Here is a 13,129-nt window from a genome sequence, read left to right on the forward strand (position 1 = left end):
CCAAAGTCCCATCCTCGATGGCCATCTTTAGATTCCAGTCCTCTCGGTAGACCGACACGCGCGTCCGTCCTCTCGGGCCATATAGAAAGTGTCGTAACTGCGGCCCGCCCGCCCAGCCTTCCGTCACTTCCATTATATGCCGCGCCCCGCAGATTGTCAATTCTGTTTCGCGCTACCTCGCAAGATCTCTGTTGTGAGGCCGACCGTGTCTCGCAGGAGTTTGTCCACTTGCATCCTCTCTGTACCCAGAACAGCCGAGCAACGCAGTGTCGGCTCTCCTACTAACCAAGGTGCCTTGTCGTTCTCTGTGCGGGTTCAAGAGTGCCGTTCCTTCTCGTCCGTTTTCGCTGTGACCGATCACGCTTCCTGTCGCTTATTCGGCGCGTCTTGGTATCCTTACAACAGAGCAGCCCAAGAGCACCCCAAGGGTGTCCTCTTCCACGACCCATATGTTCATCGTTTGTAGGCTCGATTTCGCGGTCGTGTTTCGGGTGGTTTTTAAAGTTTTCCCTTGTTGCTTGTGGGGGGTAGGGCTCGTGAGCCCTATCGCGCCACCACCGCCCAAACCAGCGGACAAGTGTTGGTTAATGATGACTCTTCTTAGCTCTGCGAATGCCCAGGAGGTAAAAGGCATTCCCAGGTTCCCAGCCGGCACCACGAGGAGGTGAGAGTCACTGCCGACCCCTAGTACTACAGTCCATAATCAATTGTTGTACAATTGATTTAATTTACCCCACTTTTCAGAGGGTAGAATTGATTTTTGACAAGGGGGTAGACTTGAATTTCGAAAATGGACTAGCATTGGGGTAAGCTCGATTTTGACAGGGGGTCGATTTGGGTTTCTGATTGGTGCTTAGCTCCGTTAGCTTAAAATCTCCTCTTACATAATACAATGGAGTAGCTTGAGGGTCGGAACTTGCTTCCGGGTAGATGCAAACTGTCTGCCCTACTCCTAACTGCCGCGAACCCCTATCCACGTCTCAACTGCTTGCCTATATCCAATTTATCCCCAAATGCCCATGGTATAGCGACATGTCTTTGCCAGTTCGTCCGACAGTGTGCTCATACATTACACACGCGTGTAAGTTCAATAACTTATCCACACTGTGAACTTTAATTTTAACCCGAGGTTTGTTCCCAACGGTCTTGACATGCTTGTGTCATCGAACAGCCAGCTGAGCATAGCTGACCTTCACTATAGGACTTCAATGTCTTTTTACTACGATCCTTCTTGGGTATCATTGTTTGCAACAGTGTGGTGTTGTACCGCCAACCGCATCGCCCAGCATGATCGCATAGGAGCTAAAAATAGCTTCCTCAATACACAAAACTCAAAAGCAAAATCGGCACCCCTGCACTTGCCATAAACGGCCATTTTTAGTGACAATAAGCGACGATAGCAACCACTACTAGAAAGTGACGAAAGCCATTACAAGATCGAGATAGGCTAGACGCACTGAACCCACCCATACTAGCCAAACATGATCCGCTCAGAAGCTGTGTAGGAAGCTGAGCGGCTTCTGATTTCGGCCGGGACTATATACTAAGATATAGTGACAAAAGCGATCCAACTTCGTATTTCATTGCATCTACTCTTAGATAAATCAATCCAGCATTGCAAGAACTTGAGGGTGACTCAGAGTATGGCCGGGGCCGCTAAGTTCTTGGCAAAGTGGTTTTTGTAAGTCATCATGACGAATGTTACATCGTTCAATGTTTGTTTAAATTTGGATGTTTGACCAACACCACCTTGCGATAAGGCAACTTCTTCAAAATATTCTACGAAATGGGAATTACGCAGACCTCTAAGAGTCTCGCTCGTCTACAAGCCTTCATGCCAATTCGTGGCGTGAGTTTCGGCACAAATCAACCTCCTGATGCAATTCGACAGCTCATCCGCCGGTGGCTCACGGACGAAGAGGCCGACAACATCTTGTCGAGGTTCCGGAAAGCCTGTATACCCAACCGCCAGGTGCTATGGAGCGGTATGTTGCGTGAGCAGGCTCAGCAATGGGCCGATGCGCATGGATTTCAAACATTGACAACTGCGCTTGGTCCACTTTTGCACCATGGTGACCTAAAATGTCCCTACGGACAAAACTCTGCGAAATATATCCATGGCGCTTCTATCATTTTTGCATGGTTCATTTCCCATGGTGATCTAGTGACAGTACTTTCGCATCCCCCGCCCCTCCATTTTCACCCTTCTGGACAAACATTTTATCAATTATATGAAGAACCTATCATTACAGGCACAATGGGCAATCGGCCCGTGGGGAGGATCAATACGGCCCACCCGGCCATCAAAACAGCTGTCGACTTTATATATCAGCTGTGGCCGTATGATAATTCATCGCTTTGGACTAAGACGTATGGAATTTCGAAGATCGAGTTGGAGTGGCGCAAAACCAAAATATTGAAACCTAGTACTCAGGTAAACACTCATGGAGTACAAGACAGAGAGACGCAAGTCTAGCTCTTACAAACTAACTACTCAACAGCGGCCAGAAGCATCCTTGCAGTCTACATTATCAATGACTTCGGATAGAGCAGAGGCTGTAGAGTCCTCTAACAAGTCAATGACTAATGAAAAGAACGTGATGATAAGAGAAGGACGACAGAAAATGAAGAAAATGAAGAAGGCGTCGAAGGCGTCGATGGCAATAACTAACAAAGAGGAAAAACTAACTTTTGACAAATTACTGAACGGCGGTACTGCTATGGGCAAGCAGCCTTCGGTCAAAACAACAGGGACAAGAAACAAACAAAGAATTAGGAAAGGCAAGAGGAAGAAAACGAATAAGAAGAGGAAATGTAAAGTGGCGTCTGTATTGTTAAAAGCCCAAGCACAAATGAACACGACACAGGAGCAGGAGAAAACGGCGGCGACAGCGCAAACTGGAAAGAGCGAAAAGAGAGCAAAAGTTGGGATGAAAATCCATGTCTTGGGGAAGAATGATAAGTAATCAGGTTGTGCATACGGCCTATAACCAGGCGACAACTAGTAAAATGAGGTTCCTATATCCATATTGTCTATCATGCTTTAAGTGAAAGAGGAAACCAACCATCTTTCATTAATTATATATTCTTATATAATCCCCTTTCACTGGAAGAAAGATAGAGTTTTCGGGATATCTAAAATGGTTCCAGGAGTCGGATTTAGCCTTGCGTTTAGAGAGGATTAAAAATAGGTTTTAATACACTGCCGCCTAACCATAGTGGTACGCGTACTAAAGGGTATACCTACTAGAGTTAACATCTATACGTTTGCGGAGCTCTGACGGCCTTTGAGATCGTCCGTTCTAATCCTCATGATACAACAGTAACGTAGACGTGAGACGAGAAAATGTATCCCAAGTTAATTAGGCATGTAAATACCCAATCAATCTATACAAGACCAGAATTTTGTGCTGAAGTCTGGAAACTCTAAATGCTGATCCCTTCTGGAATATGGTGTTTTCTACGACCTAGCCCGGCTGGGTCGTTGCTGACTTGCTACCCGCTGAGGCCCTCCAAGCTTAACCCTGCTACCAATACATCCAGTCCTTGAGCGTCCAAACAAAGAGTCTTCTCCAGCTTACAAGGGTCCACGTTCTGCTTTTCATTATGAAACAGAACTTCCCTGTCTTTTCATGGCCGGCCAAGTTCCCTTCGATACGTCGAGATGGTCCTATATATTGTGTTTCTATATCTGATCTAGCTATGTAGAGATCTCTAGCTTAATCTTCACATTCATCACTTCTCGGCAAGAGTCATCCAGCATTCGGTATACTTGCAGGACCAAAGTCAAGAACTGCTTCTGAGTCCTCCTGTATCTAATCTCGCTACTACTCTCTGCCACAAGGTTGAAAGCAATCTCCTGACGACTCTGGAGCCTCGAGCTGAGCAGCCAGCAACAAAGATTGTGACTAGTACAGCGAACCGTATCCTCACAACGGTCTATTACAAAGTCCAGTGCTCTCGTGATGCATGAGATCCTCTGTTTGTCCTCTCTTGGGCTTCCAAACTGCCCAGACTTAAGATGTAGTCTGCGTTGAGAGAGTGGCGATCGGGTAGTCTGATCAACGCTCGCAGGACGTCCCGTCAGGATCCTCGTTATATAGAATGCCATTGTGTTCTATCAAGCCACAAGCTTGTAGCGGCAGATATGTCAGTTCCTGTGTCATTGATAGTTGTTTGGGGTTGGCCCAAAGCTTCTCGATATCTGGCTTCCCGGTCTATGACTTATTGTAGGTGGGTAGATGCTTCAGATGCAAGAACACGGGGTGTTCCTTGCGGCTTCTTGGTGCTTAACTTTGCTTTCGATCTGCCTGCCCGTGCTTCTGTCTGTATGTTGACTTGGAACCATTTGCTGCCTTCCCGAGAAGGAAAAAATCGTTGGCATGCAACACCTTCTATCAACGGCAGAGTATCGGCCGCTAGACATCCTATTGACGGCCTCCCTTTACCTCTATGGTTAACCCAGCCATAAGATTCAGTACAGTGCTTCTGTATTGCCTCAACCTGTCGGATATTGAAGCCGCATTTCCGACATTAGAGCACATCAAGCCATGGTGGGGCAAGGCAAGGAATGCGCTCGGTCGTTGGGGGTGGATACTGTAATTGAGATAGGTCGATCCGACTTTGTAGGACATTCGGTACTGTTCTGGTATCCTTTACCAGCCTACGTCGGGTCCCTGGGTCTATATCAGGATGCTTTTTGGCAAGATGAGTGGCAACTTCTTTAGCTAAGCAAGCATGTTGGCACTTCTGACAAACAAGAATCCGATACTCAGACAGAAGCATAAACGGGTATATAGGGTTAGAAGGGCCAAGCTCCGTTATAGGGTTGAATGCCATGGTCTGATAAATCGTTTCTCAAAGAAAAACTAATAGTAGTTGCTAGCTGGCTGTCAAAGTTGTCGCGAAAGGTGCTGGCAAGCTACAATTTGAACTTAACGCGCTGCTATTGACGTGTTGTCTTGCTTCAACGTGTAGCCAAGCACCAATCAGAAACCCAAGTTAACCCCCTGTCAAAATTGAGCTTACCCCAACGCTAGTCCATTTTTTGAAATTCAAGTCTACCCCTTGTCAAAAATCAATTGTACAACAATTGGTTTTGGACTGTAGGACTAGGTACTAAAATTCTAGCATTAACTAATTGACAAATGAAAAGTATGCGCCAACGGGGCACAGACAAAGTAATTTATTAGCTAGATACTAACTATAATGTAATTGGGGTATTTCCGAGCTTTCCAGTTTAAAAAGTGGCAATAAAAGCCAGGGACTCCTGTAGGATTCACCAGCGCCGTAGCGCTTACACAGCCCCCCTTTCGAAGCTAAGCCTCGAAAATAGATCCACTTGGGTCTAGGTATTTGACAAATCAAGCTCAGGCATAACAGGCACGATTCTCGATATTACAGTATCATTTGTGCTTCTCAAGTCAACCAAGTTGAAGCTGGTCAGTATGTAAATAAAGATCTGACATTTGCACTACAAGTTGCAATTTCCTAATGAAATAGTATCTGCAGGCGTGACCATTTTCTTAAGTTTACCCGGCAGTATCTTAAATTCGTAGGGTAGTACGAGCCTTTCTAAGACATGACAAATTACTAGAATTCAAAGACCTTCGATCTCGGACAAACCTTGTCCGGCCGAACCTCATAGGTATAGACCCTGCAGCTGGGGTTTAGATCCTATGGTCTGGATCCCGTTCGCTTGTCTCGTTCTGCGAGGCTGTGTTGGGACTCGGTTTAATCTGAGGCTTGATCCTTCTGTGGGCCCCTTACCGTCATTAGTCATACCGTAGCAGAAGGTCCGACCGTGCTCACTGAATCCTATCTGCCTCAGTCCCTTCATATTATACTTGTAGTACTGTTTTTTTATAAGCAGGTTAATAGTAGAACTATCTATGTTATCGTCTCCTAATTTCAAATAAGCTCACTCAATAAGTGAAAGTGGTTTCACGGTATTAAGTAGGAAAAGAGAATAGCGATGATTCGCTACTTGAACCGTTCCACCATCCTTTCTGCATATGAAGACCCTTGAGCCCTACGTGGTATCAAAAACGGGTCCCAGCTATTTTATTGGCTTATACTCGACTCGCGTGGCTTGGGTTCTTGCGCGCACTGATCTCGCTCCGCAAATTGGTCCTGTGCGAAATTCTTTTGATTGGCTGAGGAGTGGAAATCCTTCCGGTATAGGATTCACCTGCCAATCGGACCAGTGACCCAATATTTGTGGTTTATTTGAAATAGTTTCCAGTGAAATGATTGGTCCGCTCGGTCTATCACTCTGCTCTGTTGTCTTTACCGTAGTGCTCCATAGACACGTAGGATTATCGTGACAATATTCAGATTCAGTAGGATGTTAAGGCTACGCGTTTTCCATATATAAGAGGCTGCCTGTCCCATTGAAAACTGTCTCTTTATCCTCTCATCTTCACTCCATCTTCTACTACCACCACTAGAACACCTTCTTTCCCAATTTCTCTCTACCACCAACAACCATGCGCATTTCCACTGTTGCAACTGTCCTGGCTGCCGGCGTGAGCGTTGAAGCTCACCTTATCGGCAACCTTCCCAACGGCGCTCACGAGATGGAGCATAGGTTCCAGCCTCTCACGGACTTTGACAAAGATGGCTGCTACTATACTTCTGCCATCGATGGCAACGGTAATACCAACGGTGGTCTTACCCAGTCGAACGTCATCGGCAAGGGACCGGCTGCTGATTGTCGCGATAATAATCGCCTCGAAAGAAACAATGTTTACAGCCGAAGGCGCTGTAATAACGGCTGGTGCGCCATTATGTATGAGTATTACTTTGAGAAGGACCAAGTTGCGTAAGTTCACCAGACCTCGTTGTAAATGACGTTAATTAACTTATTCTCTAGCTGGGGCTCTCTTGCTGCTGGCCATACCCATGACTGGGAGAACGTTGTTGTCTTTGTTAAAGACGATCAAGTCAAGCGAGTTGCTCCCTCTTGCCATGGTAAATATGGCGGAGCTACTAACTCACCCCGCGTTGATGGTAAGCGCGCTAAGGTCGTTTACCATAAGGATGGTGGTTCTACTCATTGCTGGCGTATCGCTAATGCGGGCGATGATGCCGTCGAGAACTATACTGGACGGTGGTATATTGGAAACCTCGTCGGTTGGGACAACTGGCCTGTTCTCAATGGACAATCTCTCAGGGATCGTGTGTTCAATGCTTGGCACGGTGGAATCAGGCCCAAGTTTTGGGACCATGAGAACAGCTTCACCAACACGCTCCGTGAGGCTGCTGGTAACAGTGTTCCTGGCTTTGATCCTGCCCGTGACGGCTAAATTGAGGTATCTACTGTGAGGGCTTGGGTTGGGGTTTCTATTCTTTATTTCTCTTCTGCTTCTCAATTAGTTGAGAATTGTCTACATTTTGCATTTGATTGCATTGTATATTTGATTGATCATATATTTATCATCTTCCTACCTGCTATATATTTTCTACATGAGAAAGCAATCATGGCACCCACTAAATCTCTCTATTGCACCTTCCCTCCTGAGGTATACCTGCATTTGAAGCCCCATATCAAAAATCATTTTCGGCAAACTACTGCCTATCTGCGCTATACCACAATCCGTTCGATATAATCTGGGTTAGAGTCGGCCATACCTATTGGATAGCAGAGCATACACCCTCTAAATAACCGCTGCTGAAGCCTTTCCCGTAACTGCTCTACCTCTCTAGCTTTGCTTATGATCTTATTTGTGACCTGACTTCGAATTTGCTGTATATTAATCTCTTTCGCCCTAAGTATTATTCGTAGGCGATTAGCCGGATATTGCCGACCAAAATCGATAGTCTCGCCTAAAAATTGGACTTAATATAACGGTTGCACCTAACCGTTAGGCCACAGGCAAAAGATCGGGCTATAATCACTATGTCAGCGATTACAGTGATGCCTACAGCTGCCTATAGAGCCTTATAGCGCTACAGACCGCATACGAGATACTTCCAGATCCTGAACAACGCAATCGTTACTTAGCTTCTGGACGCTTTCAAAGTAGATGAAGTTGAAAGACGATGTTGCGTCAACTTAATCTCCGTCGACCAGCGGACTACACAACTTGACCGCCGAAGGTTGTATCTGAGAAAATTTATCAGGGCTTGGTGCTTCTGTTGAAGATCTCGACTTTCAGATTCAGTCCCCTTGTGGCTATGGATTATTTGTATTTCGACTATTGATCTTTCTGACGTCTCTCCTATACCAATGAGGTCGAGCTAGGAACATTGCGGGTGTGAGTTTCTCATGAGCCACGTACATGACCGAGTACCTTGGCTATGACATCTTGACTTTTATCTGCGAAAGCTCGATGGGCCTGCCCACCTGGACAGATCCAGTGTACTTATACAGCCCCCTATTGGAGCAGTCAATCAATAACAGCGCCGCATATCAGGCAACAAGCCTTCTCCGTCCAGGTTTCCTCGCCACCGGTTACGCGTTTGCGCAAGTCACGAATTTCCCACACTGTAGGGCCATCTCGCATCTTGAGATTGGCTTCAAAGAGTCCTGCGTATGGCTTGAAACTCCCCATCTTCTTCTTGTTGTCGTTCTTAGCTGATCGCTTGGCTGGCGTGGCAATGATAGGTTTCGATGGTGTTGGTCTAGGCGTTGAGTTCCTGATCACTAGAGGTGTTTCTGGAACAATCTGCTTTACGTGTATATTACCTCGACTCTTTTCAGAGTGGATATCGATCGTGTGGATGGCCTCTTTCTTCTCGGCACCAGTCGGTGATAGATGACAGGTTACATTTTTGGCTTCTTCCTCATTTGAAACCGCTCCGTCGGTCCGATGAGGCTTGTTGGTACCTAGTCGTGCATAAACTTGCATGAGAATATGATGAGTCAAGCATTCGTGATGCATCCACTGCCCACACTCTGAGCTCGAGCATCCAATGAGCATCCTATCGGGGTTTGCAGGAGTTTCACATTTGCATATGATGTCAACGGACTGTACAACGGTTAGTAAGCGCGAAAGTGAGGGAAGCCATTGCACAATATACGGAAAGTTGTGGTTTGCGGCAGTCGTATGCTTGACGCCAATAAAGCGTGTCTTGAATTTCTTCGTCATCTGACTCAATCCATTGGTTGACGATTGCGGGTGCTGTTACACTGACGACGTTGATGATATCCACTGAAGTAGTTGGTTAGCTATGGCGTGGGGCAATATTCCTAAGCATTCTAGAACGTACTATGGTTGGAAGCGATCAGCTCATTAGTGCCATGATATGGCTGGCGGCCCCGAACTCTCATCGTGTGGTAGATGGTGCCAGAGGGCAGTTCCTCGGGCCAGTACATCCAGTAAACGCGTGCATAAACATTGTGCTCACTGGAAGCACGGATCTCGAGGATGCGCGCGACCCATTCACCATTGGACTTTTTGTAGCCCCTTTCGCTATCATTTGTGGCCTTTTGATGGTTGACAGTTGACTCGTTGGCGACATAGACGAAGCCGTCTCTGTAGTACTTGATGCTATTAACTGCCAAGAATTACGCATAAGCGCGTCATACTTTAGAAAATGCCGCAGTTCATCGAATACTTACGAACGAAACTGTTGTAGCGCGTCATATTTTGCCATCTCTCTGCAGGTTCGACTGTATAGTACACGTCCAGAGTGTCGTGAGCTTCGAAGCTGCCTGTAGGAGAGAAGGGGGAGTTTTCAATTTGAAATTTTTCATCGTCATCTTGGTCGTTGTGTTTTCGCTTCTTGTTGTTATGACGTCCCTCATTTGCCTCTAATGGGCCTGGCGCGAAAGTGATTGTAAAAGGACAACCTGCGTACGTCTTCTCATGGCCGGACCGCGATCGCTTTCGATTGCTCATTGTCGCGTTTTGATGCGGTCGGGTTCCGCCCGCGATTGGAGTCGGGACAAAGACAGGTTTTTGGAGGCAAACAACGAGTCGCACAGTGAAAGGATGATGAATAAGAGGAAGATGAAGGACAGATAATGAAAGGATGCCGAGACGATTGTTTGTGTCTAACACAGTAAATTTGTGGTGTCGCGTTGTGAGATACTCCCGGACCCATTTGTATTTACGTAACAAGCTCCTGGCCCCATGATAGTTAACGTACGTCACAAGCGAGTGTCCCAAAAATCCCTCAACCTACACCATCACTATTCAATCAGATATTTCTCAACCACCCATAATGCCACAATCTTCAAATGAAGCTAGGATCAATCTTGCCCTTCAGGCCCTTCAGAATGACCCAAAACTTACAATCCGACGGGCAGCATCTATCTATACCGTTAACTACCGTACCTTAGCTCGCCGCCAGCATGGCATTCTTTCAACACGTGATACTCTCACAAAATCACGAAAACTGTCTGATCAGGAAGAACAAACAATAGTCCAATTCCTTCTTAACCTAGATTCGCGAGGATTTCCCTCACGACTATCATATGTGGAAGAAATCGCGAATTCCCTACTTGCCAACCGCGACGCGCCACCTGTCGGCAAGAACTGGGCTTATAACTTCGTCAAGCGACAACCAGAGCTAAAGACACATCGATTTCGCAGATATGACTATCAGAGAGCTAAATGCGAAGATCCAACTATTATTCGTGGCTGGTTTCGGCTTGTAGAGAATACAATCGCGAAATACGGTATCCGATCAGATGATATCTGGAACTTTGATGAGACCGGCTTTATGATGGGCATGATTGAGCCCGGAACAGTCGTCACAAGCTCCCACAGGCAAGGAAGACCAAAACAAGTACAGCCTGGAAACCGCGAATGGATTACTGTAATCGAGGCAATTAATGCCGAAGGTCAATCGATCCCGCCGTTCATTATTGGTGCAGGCAAAGATCACCTTGCCAATTGGTATGAAGAATGCGACCTCCCTAGCGATTGGGTTATTTCATTGAGCGAAAATGGATGGACTAATAATAACCTGGGCCTCGAGTGGCTAAAGCACTTTGATCGGGCTACATCTAAACGGACGAATAGTCGCTATCGTCTCTTGATCCTTGATGGTCATGAAAGTCACCACTCTGTCGAATTTGAGGGATATTGCAAGGAGAACAAAATAATCACGCTCTGTATGCCTGCTCATGCCTCTCATCTACTTCAGCCTCTTGATGTAGGGTGCTTTGGGCCGCTGAAAAAGGCTTATGGTCGAGAAATAGAGTATCTGATCAGATGCTTTATAAACCATATTACTAAGACCGAGTTCTTTCCTGCCTTTCACGCCGCCCACCAAGCTGCCATTACAGAAAGCAATATCAAGGGAGGTTTTAGAGGAGCTGGGCTTGCTCCCTTTGACCCAGAAAATGTCATCTCAAAGCTTGATGTACAGCTACGGACTCCAACGCCTCCCGTCGAGGTCACAATACTATCAACCGCTTGGACTGCAAGGACCCCGAAGACAGTACTAGAGGCCCAATCGCATTCTAAATATCTGCAAGGAAGGATCAGAAATCACAAAAGCAGCTCCCCTGAGTCAATAATTCAAGCCGTTAAGTTTTTTGAGAAGTCAACAACTAATCTTATAGACGAGATGGCCTTACTATATAAGAGGAATCAACAACTTGAACAGCAGAATAAGATAATAGGGCGGCGCCGGAGGGGAAGAAGAACTACAGTACAGAAAGAAGGGGCTTTAACTATAACGGAAGCGTCACAAGCACTTGATCAAATAGATATTGATGCGCAGGTGACAGCTGAATCCTCAAGAGATGGTCAACGAAGGTCACAAGGATCAAAGCCTCGGCAATGTAGTATTTGCGGAAAGACCGGGCATACTGCAAGGACCTGTCAAGAGGTAATTGAGGTCAATAGGGAATAGTATAGCGATTAATTTTAATTGATCAGATAGATTGTAGTGTTTTTATTTTTCTTTTTAGGTCTTTAGGTGTAGATTGGTGGGACACTCGCTTGTGTGGGACACTCGCTTGTGTGGGACACTCGCTTGTGTGGGACACTCGCTTGTGACGTACGTTATCGTGTGCGAGCGCATTCTTACGTCATCAGGTGAAGGCTTTCTATTGGTCAAGCAAAACCCTCTGGTGGAGTTTGCTCATGCTAGTCTGGGGGTTGGTACAGAGATGTCCTTTAAATCTTGTAATATCGAATCCATCACCGTTGATCCGACCTGGTCGGTAAAATCACCAACTTCCTACTCAAGAATGTAGACAGAAATGCGGTATATTTTTGCTTCTAGACCAATCAAAATATTCATATTCCTACCCCCAGGCTGATCTCAGCAACGCCTCATAAAAGTATCAGCTCTCTCTAGGTTATATTTTGGTGCTCGGCACAAGAGCTTGATCTTTCGGTCCTGCTCTGCTGTATTACCATTATTCTGTGCAAACATAGTTCACAACAAGTCTCGTTATTTGTCTAGGTTGTGATAAATTAAACCCGATTATCCATTTTGCCGCCTGATAAGATGGTGCCCTATATGCTCAAAACATGACCAATGATCGGAAAGCGGTTATGCTGATACTAGCAATATGGTGTTTAGGTATAAGTTATCATTAGATCAGCTTCGGATCGTTAGAGGTTAAGGTCATGTTATCGTTAACTAAACAGTTTTAAACCGTCTGACCTCGGCGGCCTAATACACGGAATGAGCTCAATCGTATTCGTTGGGTATTGTAAATCACGCAGTTCTTCCTGATTGCGGAAGATATTCAGAATCTGTTTTATCTACCCTACCAGATTCTATCGATGCTATGGCTGTATATCGCGATGTCGTGTCCTCAAATCCGTGGCAACCTCATCGGCTGCAGAGGCGAATCCGGAAACCTGGCACATGAGAAGGCGGTATGTAGCGAGAACAATGTGACGATAAATTGCACTGGGTTCAGATTGTAAGCTCGCGGCCGTCATATTAGTCGGCATAGTGACTGTGGCTTAATAGTAAGATGTGAATGACGATTGTATTTCAATCAACAACGAGACCATCTAGTAGTATGATTTACCCTCCCTATAGCACTTTACGCGAAAGGACGCGTCGCGCTTTGGATGAACCCCTGTTCTGATCAGCAATACTATTCCTATATTTGGAACATTGTCAAATCAACTCTTCGCCCTGGCCATAATCAACTCTACTAGGTTTAAAGTGGGTCGATAAAATCAACTTTAGTAGAGTTGATTTGGTC

General features: G+C 45.9%; 5 protein-coding genes across 5 annotated transcripts; 2 read left to right on the forward strand and 3 right to left on the reverse strand.

Annotated features, from left to right (window-relative positions):
* Positions 1 to 1,786: 1,786 nt before the first annotated feature.
* On the forward strand, positions 1,787 to 2,966 carry B0J16DRAFT_406909 (uncharacterized protein; the record flags this gene model as incomplete). Its single annotated transcript, XM_046132989.1, has 2 exons — positions 1,787 to 2,434; positions 2,502 to 2,966. The coding sequence occupies 2 exons, from the start codon at positions 1,787 to 1,789 to the stop codon at positions 2,964 to 2,966; spliced, it is 1,113 nt and encodes a 370-aa protein (XP_045977428.1).
* Positions 2,967 to 3,669: 703 nt separating this feature from the next.
* B0J16DRAFT_351622 (uncharacterized protein) lies at positions 3,670 to 4,596 on the reverse strand. The gene has a single exon (XM_046129207.1). It carries the CDS (start codon positions 4,109 to 4,111, stop codon positions 3,701 to 3,703), a length of 411 nt encoding a protein of 136 aa, XP_045977429.1. The 5' UTR covers positions 4,112 to 4,596; the 3' UTR covers positions 3,670 to 3,700.
* A 1,762-nt stretch (positions 4,597 to 6,358) lies between these two features.
* On the forward strand, positions 6,359 to 7,495 carry B0J16DRAFT_294819 (necrosis inducing protein). Its single transcript, XM_046124398.1, has 2 exons — positions 6,359 to 6,823; positions 6,875 to 7,495. Exons 1-2 carry the CDS (start codon positions 6,489 to 6,491, stop codon positions 7,305 to 7,307), a joined length of 768 nt encoding a protein of 255 aa, XP_045977430.1. The 5' UTR covers positions 6,359 to 6,488; the 3' UTR covers positions 7,308 to 7,495.
* An 895-nt stretch (positions 7,496 to 8,390) lies between these two features.
* Positions 8,391 to 10,041, reverse strand: B0J16DRAFT_419376 (uncharacterized protein; the record flags this gene model as incomplete). The annotated part of the gene is made up of 4 exons (XM_046133826.1): positions 9,566 to 10,041; positions 9,214 to 9,501; positions 9,025 to 9,155; positions 8,391 to 8,972 (listed from the first exon to the last, which is right to left on the reverse strand). The coding sequence occupies exons 1-4, from the start codon at positions 9,843 to 9,845 to the stop codon at positions 8,391 to 8,393; spliced, it is 1,281 nt and encodes a 426-aa protein (XP_045977431.1). The 5' UTR covers positions 9,846 to 10,041.
* A 2,641-nt stretch (positions 10,042 to 12,682) lies between these two features.
* Positions 12,683 to 12,916, reverse strand: B0J16DRAFT_351635 (uncharacterized protein). The gene has a single exon (XM_046129208.1). The coding sequence runs from the start codon at positions 12,867 to 12,869 to the stop codon at positions 12,699 to 12,701; it is 171 nt and encodes a 56-aa protein (XP_045977432.1). The 5' UTR covers positions 12,870 to 12,916; the 3' UTR covers positions 12,683 to 12,698.
* Positions 12,917 to 13,129: the final 213 nt, after the last annotated feature.

This window comes from Fusarium flagelliforme (assembly GCF_020744385.1).
Source record: "Fusarium flagelliforme strain FIESC 12 MPI-CAGE-AA-0113 chromosome Unknown B0J16scaffold_9, whole genome shotgun sequence".
In the NCBI taxonomy this organism is placed as follows: Eukaryota; Fungi; Ascomycota; class Sordariomycetes; order Hypocreales; family Nectriaceae; genus Fusarium; species Fusarium flagelliforme.